Source organism: Cygnus atratus, chromosome 8, assembly GCF_013377495.2.
Source record: "Cygnus atratus isolate AKBS03 ecotype Queensland, Australia chromosome 8, CAtr_DNAZoo_HiC_assembly, whole genome shotgun sequence".
In the NCBI taxonomy this organism is placed as follows: domain Eukaryota; kingdom Metazoa; phylum Chordata; class Aves; order Anseriformes; family Anatidae; genus Cygnus; species Cygnus atratus.
Genome location: NC_066369.1, coordinates 22,895,540 through 22,912,625, shown reverse-complemented (window position 1 = coordinate 22,912,625; position 17,086 = coordinate 22,895,540). Strand labels below are relative to the sequence as shown.

The 17,086-nt window shown below is 44.7% G+C and overlaps 1 protein-coding gene across 1 annotated transcript; it reads right to left on the bottom strand.

Moving 5' to 3' along the window:
• Positions 1-52: 52 nt before the first annotated feature.
• MMACHC (metabolism of cobalamin associated C) lies at positions 53-6,502 on the bottom strand. Its single transcript, XM_035537134.2, has 4 exons — positions 6,390-6,502; positions 3,440-3,634; positions 2,955-3,107; positions 53-2,517 (listed from the first exon to the last, which is right to left on the bottom strand). The coding sequence occupies exons 1-4, from the start codon at positions 6,459-6,461 to the stop codon at positions 2,221-2,223; spliced, it is 717 nt and encodes a 238-aa protein (XP_035393027.1). The 5' UTR covers positions 6,462-6,502; the 3' UTR covers positions 53-2,220.
• Between the last annotated feature and the right edge of the window lie 10,584 nt (positions 6,503-17,086).

Here is a 17,086-nt window from a genome sequence, read left to right as displayed (position 1 = left end):
CTTTTTGTTTTTCTTTTTGTTTTTCTTTTTGTTTTTCTTTTTGTTTTCAAATGCTGGCTTTTGTCTGTCCTATGTAGATCAATACTTTCAGTATGTTAAAAACATGGCGATCAATTCTCACTTTGACATCCTCAGCTCTCCACAAATTAATCATTGCCTAGCTTAAATAAAAATACTCAGTTCTCAGGATTACTTACAAATTTATTGTACATTTTATTAACCAAAATACCATATGAAGAGAAATAAATTACAAAAAATTGTAATGAAATGACTATGGTAATGTTTAAGGCGTGAACTAAGACAAAATACTAAATATTTGTAAGAAAACAACCCCCAATTTTACTTTAAATTGTCATGTGAAAAGAAAAATCCAATTCTGTTTTGTATTTATCCTTCTAAGAGAATCAGTACTTCGTAATGATTTTTGGAAGTTCCGGAAGGTTAACCAACATTTCAACCAGCAGTAATTCTATAATGAACAGAATTTAAGCAATTATTTTAAACAATAATTTAAACAATTATTTTGTCTGACTTAAAAATCACAATACCACTATCACATAGTAAGGCAGCTGAACAAAGCATGGAAAATAACAAACATTTTTGTAACAGCAAATACACTGAACAATCGGTGATCACATGCTCACTACTCTGTTTAGAGAAAAACAAACTTGTTATGCTGAATCTTGATTTTGAATCAAGCAGCGATTTACTGTTCGGGCAACTTCAGTGTTTGGGTCTCCAAAAGGGATGAAGAACCACAACACAAGATAGAAAGAAAGGGCTCAGTTCTGCAAAGTGAATGGTTTTTTATAATTATGTTGGTATCAGGGAAAGGGAAAAAGTGCTTAGCAATTTGCAACATTGCACTACAGTCAAGTAACAGGACTTCCACAAAACATTCTTTTCGTTTATTACAATGTATTATTTTAATGAGGTGTAAGCCTCAAAGTGCATGCTAAAAGGTAAATTAATTCCCAAACTCCCCTGCCACTGTGACCTATGAACAAATTTAACAGAACCGTCATCTAAAGAAGTTGTTGCTCTCTGAAGCTGTGTTAACCAGCAACGTATGTAATGTGAAAGTCATGAATATTTTCCCCCTTTTTATCTGCTTGTCTCTGAGTGCAACAATGCTTTGTGTAGCGGCTTTCAGATGTGTGCAAGTTTATGATCTCCTTCATATAGGAACTACAACAGGAAACTAGAGTTTTAAAACTGTGGTGTTGCTGGCATAGCACTGGAAAATATTTTAAATTCAAACCTCATCTACCTTAGGAAAAGGTCATGAGAACTGACTTTTTCAGTTAGTTATCTTAATGTGAGTAAAAATTCCACTCATAGCCATTATTCAGTATCTTTTCCAGGTTTTTAGTAGGCTGTTGTATGGTAAGTGCTTCAAAATTGACCTAAGGACTCCACCTTGTTCTGAGAAGCTGACCCTGAGTGAAGAGGAAATGTATCAGACTCAAGCTACGACCTTTACACTGTCCCTTTCCCTTTCATAACTACTGTGAAAAAGGAGGCTGCTGTTGGCTGTGTTTTGCTTACTTCTGCTTCCAGCACAGGACCATGCCACTCAGTGAAACTCTCTCTGGAGAATTTTCTTTCCAGGTTAAGGAATTCAGAAAAGTTTTATTAACTAATTTAAGCCAGATTCATTACAAGTGAAGGAATGTAGAAAAAAACCTTTTTTTCTGAGGACTGAACATGTATTCTCTAGGGAGAGATATGACACAGGGTAAGAAAATCCTGGATGCATCTAAAAGTATCTGCTCTGAGTTCAGACCAAAAGAAATAATTTTATTCATTGTGTTCTGAAATAAACTTTTTCACTCTTATACAGAGTAAAACCAAAATATTAGGAAAGAAAATTCTTGAGAAAAACATAACTTTTCCAATGAGCGGCATGATTTTCCTAATTGCCAAGGTTTCTGAACTTTGCCAAACCAACAACTAGTGGGTATCTTAACCAGGCTCCCAAAAATACCTACCAACTCAGCAACAGCAGGGAACAGACTGCTTCCACCTTCCTCGAGACCTTAAGAGCTACAATGCAGTGCTCCCTCTCAACTCTGAGAAGCTGATGTTTGGACTGAGACACGGTCCGCAATGCTCGGATTTGCACTCTCTGTATCAGCACACCTTCCTCCTCAGCACCACGGATAAGTAGGTGCTGGGGAGTTACACTTTGCTTGTGCCCAGCCCCTTCGTGGAACCGCTTTACTCTGTGAAACGTGTCAGCCCTAGCAGTCTGAATCTTTCTGCTGGGGGAGTGGCAAAGTAGGCTTTCTGCTCCTCTGAGTACCTTTCCTTCACTTCAATTATGTCCCTGTAGCGGCCGTCCTGCCAGTGGAAATTGAACTGCTCCAGCAATTCAGTTCTCTTCTCCTGTGTGCTCACACAGTCAACAGGGGCAGACTGTTGCAGGAATGGGACCTGAATATCTGGGAACAGGAGGAGACCTCGGATAGCAAACCAGCCGCCATACTTGGGATGAATACACACGCCATAGATCTTCTGGAAGTAAAAAAGAAAGATCTAGCATGTTTCATGTGGTCTCTAGTAATGGTTGGAGTTCAAACATCAAGTTTTGATGCAATTTCTCACTCCTAGCCCCCTACTGGAGTGCTATAAAGGCAAGAAAGGAAAGCTCTTTCCTGAACATTTGGCACTGCATTCCCATTTTCCTGTGCTCCCCCCCATACTGTAATGTAGAGGGGTTTCTTTCTGAATGTTTAACATAGAAATTAACTACAGCGTGTTTTTTCCCCTATTTATAATGCTACAACCAATAGGTCTTTTACATTGAACTTTATTCACCTAAGAAGATTTAAGAGATCGAGATATTTTTCTCTGTTTATCTGCAGGAAGAGCTAGTGGGTAAAAAAAATGTTGTACAGTTCACTGATTGCATTTTGGTGTTTTTTTCTTCCCAGACTGTGATTTTGCCTCACCTTTTTCCCCCAACGATCAAGCTTCACATCCTTTCTCTGGTAGTAATATGCAGCTCCAGCAACATGGGCAGCTGTTTGTGCCAAGAACTTGGGCTTTCGGCTTGGCAGGATCTCATAATCAAAGATGATATCCACTTTCTGGTCAGGGAATTTCTGTGAAAAGACAAAAACATCAGCCCAAACTCATGGGAAACGACTTGCCACCACAGAAATGCTAGATCCTAGCAAATCAGGCACTATGAGAAGCCTGTAAATTTCCACATCCCGCTACTGCAATCTTATCAGCGTGCTTGCGGCCTTGGATTTTCAAATTGTGACTGTAAAGCACTCCACATAGCTACAGCTTGTAATGGCAGAGACAGAATACGAATAATGCTTCATCATTCTAAGGAGAAAGTGCAGGGACCTGGAAGGCTTTGTCTACTGCTCAATCCACCTGTTTGTTAATATGCCACAGTAGTAAAAAGAGTATTTCAGGCTCTTACCTCCTTCACACCTGACAAATGATGAGAAACACACTGATCCACAGGATCCCGGATGATTTTTAACCGTTCTTTGTTCACAAAAGGTTTAAGGGCTTTGTCAAACATCGAAGGAGTGCTGAGGACAACGAAGGCCAGTGTGTCATCTGGGTAGGGGAGATGAAAGGCCGGCTGGAGAACAGCATTGTACCATCCCACCTTTGGCAAAGAAAAACAAATCTCCATTAAAACAGGGACCCCACGCTTTTGCTAGTGGGCATGCAGGAATTTAAAATGCTAGAAAGAAGTGTAGCCACCTTCATTTGCAACCCAGATATGCAGCCTGCCTGAGTGCTTTCCATTCAAACCAGGTTCTTTTGCATACTGGGATTTAGAGTTTCTGAAAGGTGTACTTGATGTGAGAGATAAGAGTGATCTCCCACATTCAGCTCAAGACTGCCCTTTATCCAGCTCTGCTCAGAAACCACAGACGGAAGTACGAGCAACCAGCCTTGCCAATGCAAATCAGATGTTTGGGTTTAGATAAAGCTTTTACAGTTGTTTTCTCTGCTTCTCCCTTGGATCCTTCCTTAGACAAGTTTCCTACTACTTGTATTGCTTCTTAGTAGGAGTTAGTCAGGTCACAACCCCTCTGTCACCTGAAACCTCAGTGATCTGATTTAACATGACTCACTTTCACAGCAAGTGCCGGTTGTGCCAGTGGAAGCAGGTTCATTATGAATTAAAATCCCGCATACAAATGTCCCTGCCTGTAACAAAAAACTCACAGAACCTATATGCCAGAAAATCAGACCTCTCTGACTAGACAAACACGCAAAAGACCTCAAAGGGCTTTTAACTGCAGGAGACCACGCAGGAAATAAAGCACGGACTACAGGTTATAATCAGCTCAAGAGCTGAAGCATCCAAAGTCTTTTTCTGCTTAAAGCCAGCGTACTGGAGTGAGGTGGTGCAAGTCACAATTAGCTGTGGCACGTGGAGGAGGGGCATCCAGCTGTCACCGACACAGCAGAAAGCTGAATAGCGGCGTGCTCTGAAATCTTCCCTGTATCAGTTTAATGCTCTTTTCCAAGAGCACATTCACTTCTCAGTTATTCCTGGTGCAGAGCCATTCGCTGGAGTTCACTGACTGAAAGTAAGGTCCTTATAAGATCCTGTAATCTGTCCCTGTGCTACTTCGTGCCTTCTGGTTTTGCTGATCAGTTGATTCTTGTGATGCCTCTCACTAGTTAGAAAAAGTCTATCATTTTGTGAGTTTATTTCTTATGTTTTGTTTAAATTTTCTGTCTCAGCCAGGAAGAAACTGGTACTTTTGTTTTGCTCATATGACAAGTTGCATGATATACTGCTTCAGCAGGAAACATTTCTGTGTGAAAGTGAAGGATGTGAAGCTCCTAGCAGCGCTAGAATCCCTCAGAACATCAGCTGTAGTGCATGGATTGTGACATGGCCACAGTCTGAAGCTGTTTTTCGGGGCTGGATGTAACACAGTCCAGAGGGGTCAAGCCGGGGTGGCAGGAGGACATGACCAGGAGGAGAGGGACAAGACCAGCAACTGCCGAACACGAGGAGGTAATGACTGAAAGCCTCACGCTCCACCACTAACGTATTGCACAATACCACCAGTCTTTGGGTTATGACGACTCCCACTCTCCTGGGATGCCCTAAGGACCAAGTCTAACACTCAGAAAGATGTGTGGTGTAACGCTGATATTTAGCCTGAAGGTGCGAGGTACCGATCACCTCTAAGTATCAGTGAAATTAATGTGAAAGTGACTTTAGAGGTGACAGTAGCAGCCAGACCTGCACATACGTAAGCAAGAGTAAACTCAGTTTACTATAAAGATGCATTCTTACGTCAACCCCAAAGTGTAATCAGTTTTGTGGCTCTCGTTGAAGATGCTGAATTCAGATGCTAAAGAAATTACAGAGATGTGAATCTAAGGTTTGCTAATTTCCCGTTTTACATCAGTCAATACACCAGGGCAAGCTGTAAGAAAATTAAATCTAGAAAGACACAGTGCCGTAAGCTTTCCCTCTGGCAGCTGCAGCCTTTTTTTGGTCTGGGTTCTGCCTATAATTCTGCTGCCATGTGTTGCGAAAGCAGTATTATTAAATTCTCCACATTTTGGACATTTCCTTTCTCTGAGAGCCTCATTCCCTTTTACTTTCCGCCAGATAACAAATACACCACGGAAGATACTATCATTTCAGGTGACAAATACGACTTTCCCTGAGGAGGGGAAGGTCATGTTTATTCTAGATAGATTATCATTTTTTCATTGAAGGTCTCTTTCCTACTAGATTAATGTTGACAACGTAATCTTCCCCTTGTAATGGCCGAATAATGCAGAGGAGCGGTGACCTGTCATCGTGGAAAACCCAAGCACCACGGATAAGTAGAATAAGGCAGCAGCAACGACCTTTTTGAGGCAAGAGCAGTGACCTTTGCACAACTGACTCAATGTCTTGACTGGCTGAAGGCTGAGGAAACAAACCAGTATTTGATTTAATAACGGTGCGAGAGGTTTGAAAGACTTTTAAGCAGGGGCAAAGAGGGTTCGTGGGTTAATCAAGGAACAGCCCCACCGTGGAGCACACAAGGGGCCGAAATTGGCGCTGAAATGCGGAGCCGGCTCCGCGTTTAGATTAAATTTTAAACCCGCTGACGGGACTTTACTGTCCCCGGGGCCACACGTACCTTTCTTTAGCCCCCTTCCTCAGCAGGGCCGGACGGGCTGCCCGGGGCACCTTTATCCCAGCGCCCCCCTCAGCCCCGTGCCCTTCCTCCCCCCCCCCCCTCCTCCCCCTCCTCCTCCTCCTCCTCCTCCTCCTCCTCCTCACGGCTCCCGGGCTGGCGGCGCCCCCTGCCGCCGACCAGCCGCCGGGTGGTGACGTCACCGCGGGTGACGTCACGACGGTCCCCCCCTCCCTCCCGGCATGACGTCAGTACCTTGAAGGCGTGCACCTCGAAGCCGAAGGGGCCCAGCGCGCCGCGGAGCCGCTCCGCCACGCGGCCCTCCATGCAGCCCGCCGCGCGGGGCCTCACGGGAAGGGTAGTTCTGGCCGCCGGGAACGCGAGGCGCCGCGTCTCCTAGGAGACGGTCCGCCCCTCAAAGCATCATGGGAGTTGTAGTGCGCGCCTCCATCCCCGCCGCGCTGGGTTACCCGGCGCGGACTCCATGTCCCAGAGGGCTCCGCGCGCGGGGCGGGGCAGGGGCTCCGTGTCTTAGTGGCGGTTGGGTTAGCGCGTCAGTAGGGTCCCGCCATTTCTAACGGGTGTGTGCCGTTGTGCGTCCGAGCGGGGCATTGCCTCTGTTCAGAGCGAATTTTCCTCACAGTCGCACCGTGTGCCCGCCCGTACTATAACACGCTGTATTGTGCGCTTGTTTTTCATCGTGCGCTGTTTGAAAGCCCCCCGTCACTGTGTGGTGAACGATGCTCACTAAAACAGTTAAAAAAGCCTCCACGTTAAAACTTTCCCTATCTGAAAGCACGTATTGTTTGCAGCTCCCTATAACCTGTCAGCACATTTGCCACATCAGAGACCAAGCCTCAGATTTGGACTTTTTTACCATAACCTTTATAGCAGCTTGCCACAATCTTTATGGTTAGTTCTGCAACCTTTTCCCACTGTTAATCCTGAGTTTTGTGAAGTGTCAGGACATCAGACCTGCCAGTTCTTCGGCACAGAACTGCTTCGGATTCACAAATTTCCTTCCTTCTGGAGTTCCCTTTACCTTCTAGAACCCCAAGAGCTGTTTCTTATTGTATCCATGCCCTCTGTAGGAGGAGGACAGAAGGATCGCATCTTTTTTTTTTTTTTTTCCTCTATATACTTCTTTCTGTATTTCCAGCTTCTGAAATTGAACCAGCTTACAACCTGTGTTCTTTCCTGGACTAAGTTATTTTCATACAAAATAAGTTCCTGCCCTTCCCCTCAGATCATCAATTCAGTCTGTGAATTGACTGAGCAGGAGCCGGACTTCCAGCAGCTGGATAATAAGCTAGAAAGTAGTGAAGGTAAAGGCACTGCAACTGAAGCAGCATGGGATGGTACAGAACCTGTAAACCTCTTACATAGATCACTTCTTGTCTAGGTTGCTGAAATCCCATTGAAGAAACAGCAGCCTGTGAATATAGCCTGGCACAATGCAGCTCCATCTCTGTGCTAAACAAGTGAGCACAGTGTGCTGGATACGAGGCAGAAAGGGCTTTTTGAATTTGTGATTGCTTCCTTTGCCTTTTCTTTAGTGATCCAAAACTCTGAGAAGTACATCTACTTCTCAGGAGAGGAAATGGACAATGGAAAACAAAATGATTTTCTAGAGGTCCGTGACCAACCTTGTTTTCGAGTTGGGTGTCCTCACATGAAGTCCTTTGCTGAAGCCCTTTTAACTCACAATATTTAGTCAGCTCACCAAGTTGCCTTTGTAGGTGCAGATATTAGTTCAGATATTTGAATTCTTAATGTGCATCTTGCCTACTTTTCTATCCAAATATATTGGCTGTCCCAATTGGACCAGGAGGATAGGGCTTCTGTAATCTGCAGAGCATACAGCATGGTGGCAGAGGGGAATTCATGCGTTAGTGCTGTGCTCTGCCTGTTGGGGGTTGGTATGGGACAACTTTGAAACCATCTTACCGGGTGTTCCTTGATCCTATTCTTATTCCTTGTGTCCCAGCACCTGAAAGGCTAGGCTGGGACCTTAACACCTTCTGCCTTTCCCATTTGCTGTTACAGAGGACATTCTGTGATAGGCACTCTCTGTAGCTTGGAGGCCTTGCCAAGGAGGACAGAGGGGTTGAAATGTGAATGCCATAACTAGCAATTGCTTCACTAGCTGTGTGGTGATTATTCATCTTATCTGCATCCCAGATCTAAGACCTTTATAGATTCAGGGAAAGTGCAGGGGAGGTACTCAAGGAAAACCCGTAACTTGTCACCCTTTCTTTAAGCAGCAAAAAGCTACAAGATAATGACTGTTTGAGGAAAGAGTTGGAGCAACTACAGCATAAAGTCAGTGAGTGTTGTCGTGTTCTGCTCCTGGCAGTGGTCTGAAATCCGAATCTGAGTTTAACAACTTCTTACTGCCCAAATGGTCTACCAGAAACAGCCCTCAGTAGGAAGCACTGTAATGTTTTAGTTGTGAATCTCTGTTCATGACAATGAAACCAGGGAACAGTGGTGAACAGACAGCACTTGAGGAGAAGTAGAGAAGGATACACAGGGCTGGTGATTTGTGACTCCATGCTGTGCTCTGGGAGAGCTGTGGGAGGAGAAAATGCAGCTTGCCTGCACCCTTGAGTCCATCCCTTGCCTTGGGAGAGCTGTGGGTGGATATAGTTTTGTAAGGTTTTGCAAGGTTTTGCCTGGCAACAGAGACAGAAAATCAGATACAGAATTTAGTTTAGCCTTGGCCTTTTTCTTGGTCTGTGTGAAGTCAAGTTGCTTTGCTGCACAGGTCAACTACAGGAAGAACTATTGAACCAGATGTCTACGACTGGTGAAATGAAGAGAAGTCAAAGTTGACACTGCAAAGTGTGCTGCTTTATAGTCATGCCTTCCATCCAAAATGTAGCACTGGACGGTTTGATGACCTGTGGCAGACCTACTGTTGGGATGAGCTAGCTTTGCAAGTGCGATCTGTGGAGAAGAACTGAGTGTTGAAACTTATCTATGGAGAGTTTACTGTAAATAGTAGCCAGGCTGCAAATGCTGTTGCTGCCTGCAGAAGAAGTATTTTTATTAAATGCTGTAGTACTACCAGAAGGCTGTGATTGAGAAAGCCAGTGTGCAAGGTGTTCTACAGGCAACTTTCTTGCTTAACAAGCTTGCTGAAACAGCAAGAAGAAGCCTTCCCTTTCCATTGTTGAATGATGGAGGGCAGTTAAAAAGGCGTGTCTTCAAAACATGTATAACTGGGGAAAAAATAAACACGTGTATGTACTCTGATACAACAGTTCCTACTGCAGCCACAATGAAGTAGGTATTGTTGCAGAAGTGGATGACCTTTGAAAAAGGAAGAATCAGAAAAGACTTGATGGGGAAAGAATAGGGAAAGGACAGCTGGGGGCCAACAGTTGGACGGTATCTTTTGCACCAAGCAGCAGGTTACTATTCCTTTGGAAATCTCCTGCTGCAGGAGGATATTTGCACAGCCAGGGCTTGTAATTTGCTTTCCAAGGGGAGATGAAGGCATGCCCTCAAATTCTCTGTAGAGTAAGGTGATCACTGTGGGCAGAACACTGCTTTTCTACATGTAGCAAAACTTAATTCCTGCTGAGGAGGGCTAGCATGAAGAAAAGATTACAGATTATGCCAGGTAGGGTGCTATTGTGGACTGAACCCAGAAGACTGTAAAGAAAAAGGTGCTGGAGAAGTGTTCACTAATGGTGGCATGTTGTATGTCCAGCTGTCTACTTTTTCTCATTCGTTCCAGCCTCATCTGGACATGATTTTTATGCAGAGTTTAATAGCACGGATCATAGGCTGCCTCTCAGAAATGCTTGGAAGTGATTGTCCCCTCTTTCTCACAGGTGCTAGATCTGCTGAGCAGGCACAAAACACAATCTTCTAGTTCAGACAAACTCAGGATGGAAGTGTGGAGCACCCAGCAGAAGCTTGGCACGTCAGATAGAGGGGCTACACCTTCAGGGAATTTTCGGGGATGCCCAAATTTGTGCTTGCCATGAAAACTGCTGCAGGGGCAAGTGGAGCTCTGGGGTTTGAAGGTGAGTAATGGGAGCTGCAGGAGTGTGTCACAGGAGGGTGCTACTGGCTGGTTGTTGTGCACAGCTAGCAGCTAGCTCTCACAGGGCCTGCACTGGCAAGCTCAGAGATGGTGGGGACTGATCTCTCATCATATTGTTCTTGTTCGCTGTCTTTCCATATGCTGTCCTTTGTACCTGCCTGGATAGAGTGTTTGTCTTGTGGGCACAATTTATTTCCATAGAACCATTTTTGCTGATGCTGAAGGTGGTAGATTTGTCAGCCTTGTGAGGGAAGGTCTTTCTGAACTGGCAAAGCTTGAAGCAGGTATGAATGAAGTGTCTGTCCTGTCCTGGAGAGGACCTCTGGCTAGATGCAGGCAATGTATTTGGTCCTGGGACAGCTAGTGAAGGGGGTGAAATGTCAGACTGTCACCAACAGGGGCATTTGTGTCCTGAGAGTTAGCACCTTCGGCTAATCCCATGTGGGTGTTGTGAATGAGTACCTGCCGTTCCCTTCCCGGCTGTCCTTGGAACTGAGCTGACAGGCTCTGAGTTAGCTCCCTGCTTCCCTGAGCCACCTGATCCTCCTTGCTTAATCAGGAGGGCTGCTGCCCCCTCCCCAAGCCCTCTGTCAGGGCAGTAGCTGACTCCACATGCTCTCCTGCTTGCTACTTAGACAGTATCTGACTTTTTGCTGAAATGACAGCAAGAAGAGGTGCTCATGTGAATTGCCTATGCTCTAACTTTTTCCCAGTTCCCCAGCCCCCCTTCACTTTCCTTTCTCACCATGCTCTGCTGCTGGGAACTAGATTTGTTCGTGCCTCTAGCCCCTGCTGGCTTGGCTCTGACCTGCTCCCTGGAGAGAAGAGACGTCGGAGCTTCCTTGCTGAGGATCCTTAGATCTTTCTGGCTCTGTTTCACTGTATCCTTCTCTGTCCAACCCCAGCTGTCCTGGGACAGCTGCCAGATGTCCTAACTGTCACAGGTTTAGCTGGAGGTTGGTGTCGCTGTCCCCAGCCTTTGCTTTCCTGTACAGCCCTGTGTTACAGTAAAACAGCAGCCAGAGAACATGCATCAGTCCTCCCGGGGAAAGCAGTGATGTCCTTTTGAGGTGTCCGGGTCACAGATTTGTGTGTATAGATATATATATTTATTTATTTATTAGGAAAACCGCAGCCACCCATTCATCTCCCTCAGGCTAGTGCTGACACCACACAGGCTACAGCATGATTTTTTGTCATCATGAAATGCTCACACAGCACACAGAAGGATCTTTCATTCTCTGTGTTCTCCAGAACAGTAAATAAATATCACCAAGCCCCAGTGTTGTATTGCCTGTAACATACGGGATTTTCCTTCTGCTTTCCACCCAGAGCTCTTGAAACCTTTTCTGACCTGGTTAAGGGCCCATTGCCTTGCACTAGGTAGGGGCACAAGGCAGACAGATACACAAAGTTTTTGAAGACTCATGGCGGTTTCATGCCTGAAATGGAGTTAAAGAGTATCTTAGTTCCTTGTCTGCTCTTCTGATCTTTCTCACTCTTGACCACAGGCATATTAATGTCTGTCTTTATTAGTAGGGAAGTACACTGAGTGTGGAGGTCAGCACAGCTCTGTTATTATTAGGTTTTCTTCAATAAAGGGTATTGTATCAACTTGGTGAGATGTTTCCAATAACGGAACTTCATCGCAGTTCTCCTATAATTAAATATTGATTCCCTGTATCTGTCTAGAAAAGCCTAAGGCCTTCCCTAATTGTGTCACTCTTCTACCTACAGTCAGGCTATGATGGGTCTTTGCTGTCAATATCGGCATAAAATGTGCCCACTCCTCTGCTTTTTCCTGCACTGGCCTCACAGCACACTGCCTCGTGAGATTCTGCCCCTGAAGTTGTGCTGTAAATCCGATCAGGGAGCCTAACAAGTGCATCATTGTGTTTTGTTTTGTATTTTTTTTAATTGTTATTATTTTAAGCGGTGTGTCTCTCAGTGTTGCTGCAGGAAAAAAATTGTGCTGGCACAACTGAGATGACAGGGCTAGGTGGGGAGGCAGATGTTCTGCTGCTTGACACTTGATCTGCTGAAAACACGAGTTGCTCAGCAGCAGTGCCTTCTGCTGCTGCGTGGCATGAATTTGTCAGAAATCCTGTCAAAGATGTTCTCTCACCATCTCTACACCCAGTAATAGTTGTTCCAGTAGGCTAAGCTTACGGAACCGTTAGCGCTACCCTTTTGCTTCAATCAAATCTACTCTCTGAAAGATGAATTTAAAAGTCTGTTCTTGAAGGAGGTACTGCTCATTGAGTCTGTACGGAAAGGCAGAGGTCGTTGGAGTACGTGAGGAATAGTTTCTATGTCACTAACATTTTGGGATGTGGTATTCCAACCTCCTTTTGGCTTATAGATCTGGCGGTCAGGTGAGGCGTCCCGTTGTCCCTTTCCAACACAGACCTACCCCTGGGCACTGGGAGGGTTTGGCGTTGTGGCTGTGGCTTTGAGCAGAAATGAGCCGGCCATTCTGTATGTTTTAATCCTGCGTGATTTAGTGTTGGTTGGAGCCATGGGTGTCAAAGAACATATGAAATCCAATGCCTGAACGAGGTTTGTGTATCGTAGAACCTCCTACCTTATGGCACTGCTTGAATTCCTGAAAGAATAGATAAAATGATATTAAATAAGAATAGCAGCAGTTTTTCCATGAGGTAAGAGGTATCACAAAAGGTGGTGGAGGCTTAGGCTCGGCAACTTCATTCCTGAACTTTTGACCTAACCTGTTGGTTGCTTCATTTCTTTTAGAGAGAAGCAGGAACTTGTTGAGAGAGGCAGAGTGGTTTTCTCCATCTCTGGGTGAGGATTTCTACCTCAGGGTTCAATCTCAAAGGTGTCAGATCCCATAAAGCTTCTAGCACCACAGAGACCAAAGTGCCTGAAGGTAATTAGTGAAGTGTGGCTGGTTCCTGTGCCCTCAGGATCTGAAGAGCCTAGCTAGGTTTTCCACAGTAATGCAAATGGTAGAGTCTGCAGAACCTATTTATGTCTGCTGTTCAGGCCATTCCAGAGTTCATACTGATAATTTGATCAGAGACGCTTGCTGTGCCCAGTTTTTCTGATCGGGGTGAGTAAAAGGCATGTAAAGGTGTGGAGGCAGTAGGATTTGGAGCACTTACGCCACAGTTAAAACTTTGCTCTGAGAGCACTATTGCTATGCCAACGACAGAGTTAATGTGTGTGTGCCTGCCTGTTCTTTCATCCTCCCCCCCCGTCTGGTGTCAGGGTAATGTAAAGCTGCATGTGAGGGCCAATTATGATACTTATCACTTCCCCTGACAGCGCCAAGATACCCCCTTTTTAATGTGGCTCCATCTTTGTTTTGGTGCTGACACACAGCCAGCGAGATTAGGAAGGTGAAAATTGCTCACTTCAAGAAGGTTCATCTCTCAGCCTCTTTATCCTTTTGGATTTCTGCCTTGCTTTTAGGATATAAAAAAAACCTTGTGTTTGCATTAACACTTAGCATTAAAGGAAATCGGGAACAAAGGGCTAATGTTCCTTTAAAAGAAAAAATTCATGCCCTACTTTAGTAAGATGCTTAAGATTCTTGTGAATGGAGGCTGTAAGGCATATAAAACTGCCCTGTATTCTGTTCTTCCAATTCACAAATCCTGCTGATTCAGACTTTACTAGCAAACCTGCTACAATTAACTGCTTTGTAGGTGCCGTTGTAACATGTCAGGTTGTTGTTGGGACAACTCCTAAGGAGCCTTCATGTCCCATTAAGGGGTTAAGTTCTTCTCTTTAACATTTTATTCTGAGGCATGTGCCAGGTATGGGCTCCTGTATAGATCTTTGCCACACAAATGCCGATGCAGTATCCTTCATTTAACAAGAACCTATTTATCTGTCACTTAGCATTAGTAGTAAATATTTATATCATAGTAGCGTCAGAAACCCTGACCAATATGAGAGCAGGAACACCCAGGAGCTGTGCTGACACATGGGCACCTATTTTAATTTGAACTTGTATAGCTTGTGAGGATGCTTTTTGGTATTTCTCTGCTTCAGTATGATGGATGAGGATGTTTTTGTATTAGAATTTTACATGAATTGCAGTCCACAGTGAACCAGCAGTGCTGGAGAGGCTAGACATAGGCTCTCATTTGTTCTTAGGGCTGGCGTATAGGGTAAGGAGTCTGGGGAAGGCCAATTCCTTGTTCTGATGCTGTAGATTGTAAAGATACCTCCACACTGTGTTTTGAGCTGGAGGAGAGTGATACTGGAAAAGAGGACAGAAATATCCTGAAGCAAATGACCTCAGCAGTGACCTAACAGCCTGCCTGAACTAAATCTGCATGACCTTTAATGTTAATCAAAAGATGCCCTCTTTACTACAGGGAACAAAGAAAACACGTAGAGAATATTGACTTCCCAAAGCAGGCAAGCTCTTCTTCTGGACTTGGTTGGTTTCTTGGACTTACCAGAACTGGAAGCTATGAGGTGTGGGGCAGACCTAAGGGAGGCAATTCAAGGAAGAGAAACAGCCATTTTGATAACAGTCATCACAGACCCACCAGCTCTCCCTAACTGTACCTGAGACCTGAAATGTTAATGTTCTTTGGCTTAGACCTATACCCTATACATATACAACACAGCTCTGTGTATTCTCTTCTCTCACTCCAGGTGACACACTGGTGGAGGGCCTGATTTCTGGTGCATTGATCTGCTTTTGCAGTTGCCTACTGGCTTGCAGAGGGAGAGATGCTGTGGTGCCTGTTCGCAGTGGGGGGTTTCCTCCAAGGTCAGAGAATTCCTACTGCAGCCTTTTGCTTCAGCCCTCTCCCCTGTCATGGGGTGGGATATATGATCCTGTCTTCTGACCTCCCACTCGCTGAGCCAGAACAAATTGACAGAATTTTTTGTGCTGCCTCTACTAATGCCTTCGAATGCTTTTTTTTCCAAAATACATTGCAAATTTTGAATTAGATTGGGTCTTGTTTAAATGGGATACATAGATTGTGCCATTTAGGGAGACTGTACATAGCAAGAACAGAACAGATACAAACTGATCTTAAATTTACCCTGTCTGACAAGACCCAATATGGAATAACTGACTTGACAGGTGTTGGTAAATTCCTTCCTCTTCTGTGTCTCAGAACAGGCTCAGAAATCTTATTCTTTGAACAGAAACTTCCATGAGCACCATAAAGGAGGGACTGATAGGTTTGTTTTATATGAAGAGAGTGCAATAGCGGGGAGAAAAAAAAAAAAAAAAAAGGGCCTTGTGAAATTTCTTAATATGCTTTGAATTTTTTTGCCCATTTTCTTCTGAGAGAATTTAATTTTAGAATTGCTGGCTGGTGAACGAGAAGGGAAGAGACAAAGGATGGCACTTCAAAAAGCCTTAGAAGATGGGGAGAGGGGAGAACTGCCTATTTAACGGTGGAAGCTGTGTAGTCTAGCACATGGGATAATGCCGGAGACAGATCCGTAGCATTCGCTTTGATGTATACTTCTCAGTCAATATAAAGGACCTTGGGATGTGGCACAGATTTAGGAATCCTGCAAAGGGGACACAGCAGAGCCTGGTTAGGACTGGTCTGAAGAGCAGGCAGAGAATGGTGGTGCTAGTCTGAGAGTAGCAGCAGCAGTAGTCGTCGAGTGGGGGCTTGAGCACAGACCAAGACTGGACACAGAGGCAGAGGCTGCTCCTGTGATCTTCATCTCAGCCAGCTGTATGAACTGTGGCTTTTGCTTTGAAGGTTAATCTGAGATCAGTTAGTTTTCCCTCATCAGGGGACAGCTGCTTCCCAGAGTTCGACTCTGCATCTTATGGCGGATCTGAATGTGTGAACAGCCATTAGCAGATCATGGTCAGGGTATAAAGGCCCGCCTGGATGGCTTGAAATGTAAGTGAACAATTCTCTGTCGCTCGGTGTGGGCCACCAGGTGAGACTCTAAAACAAAGGGAGCTGTTTTCCCAACGCTTCTCTCAGCCCTTTTTGGAAAAAAAAAAAAAAAAAAAAAAAAAGAGAGGTTCTGCTAGCCAGCCACAAATAACATTGTGCACAATTCCACCGAAAAGACTTGAGATCCTTTAAAAAAAAAAGGTGAAAACACTTATCCTTCACCCAAGCTCATCAGTAAGGAAATGGAAGAAATGATCAGGCTTGATCCCCTTGGGTGATCAGATGGCATAGTCAGGATCAGCACAAAGGAAAACTGCTAATTTTGCAGTGGTCTCCAGCAAAACCCTTCTCAGTCTGAATTAAATGAATCCCTAAGTCTGGCTGAAAGGCATGTTCCAGAAACCATGAGCCTTGTCTTGTTCCAAGCAGAACCTATAATTTAGCATCGAGAGCTTCTGTTACTCGGATATAACAGCAAGATTTTGAAGAAAATACCAAGGAGGCCTAGCTGCTCATCCCTCTCGTTGCAGCTCTCGGGAAAGACCAGTGTGAAGGAAACACTTTCATGCTTGTGAGAGCCGTTCTGTGGCAACTGATGTGTCTAATTTCAGAGCAAAAGTACTTCTGAAGGAGAGAGGATTAAAACAGGGGAGGGGAGAAGTTACCCTGCGGGAGATTGTCAACAGATGTTCCATTATAGTTCAAAGAGCGTTAGCAAAAGGCTTCTGCTGCAGGGATGTATTAATTCTGGGCAGTTCATCACAGGGAGACCTGTTTTACGGCTGGGAGGATACCTCTGGTAACTTACTTAGCTCTTTCTTTATTTGAACTGTGGGTGGGGGATTGGGTCTACCTGTAAACAGAGAAGGAGCTGAACAGTAGGAACAAAAACACGCTTATTTTCTTGCAGCTGTGACCACTGCCCGTCTGATCAAGATCATGCTGGTTTTGTGGTTCAGGGAGTTATTTGGCTGATGGGTCTTTCAAAAGAAAAATTATTACAGAGGAACTGAGGCTAACCATTGTTAAACTGC

Coding starts and splice junctions, on each gene's coding strand:
- MMACHC (XM_035537134.2), bottom strand. CDS start 6,461: ATGGAGGGCCGCGTGGCGGAGCGGCTCCGCGGCGCGCTGGGCCCCTTC. Junction 3,635..6,389: donor TCGAGGTGCACGCCTTCAAG/GTACTGACGTCA, acceptor TCTTTGCCAAAG/GTGGGATGGTACAATGCTGT. Junction 2,518..2,954: donor TTGATCGTTGGGGGAAAAAG/GTGAGGCAAAAT, acceptor TTTTACTTCCAG/AAGATCTATGGCGTGTGTAT.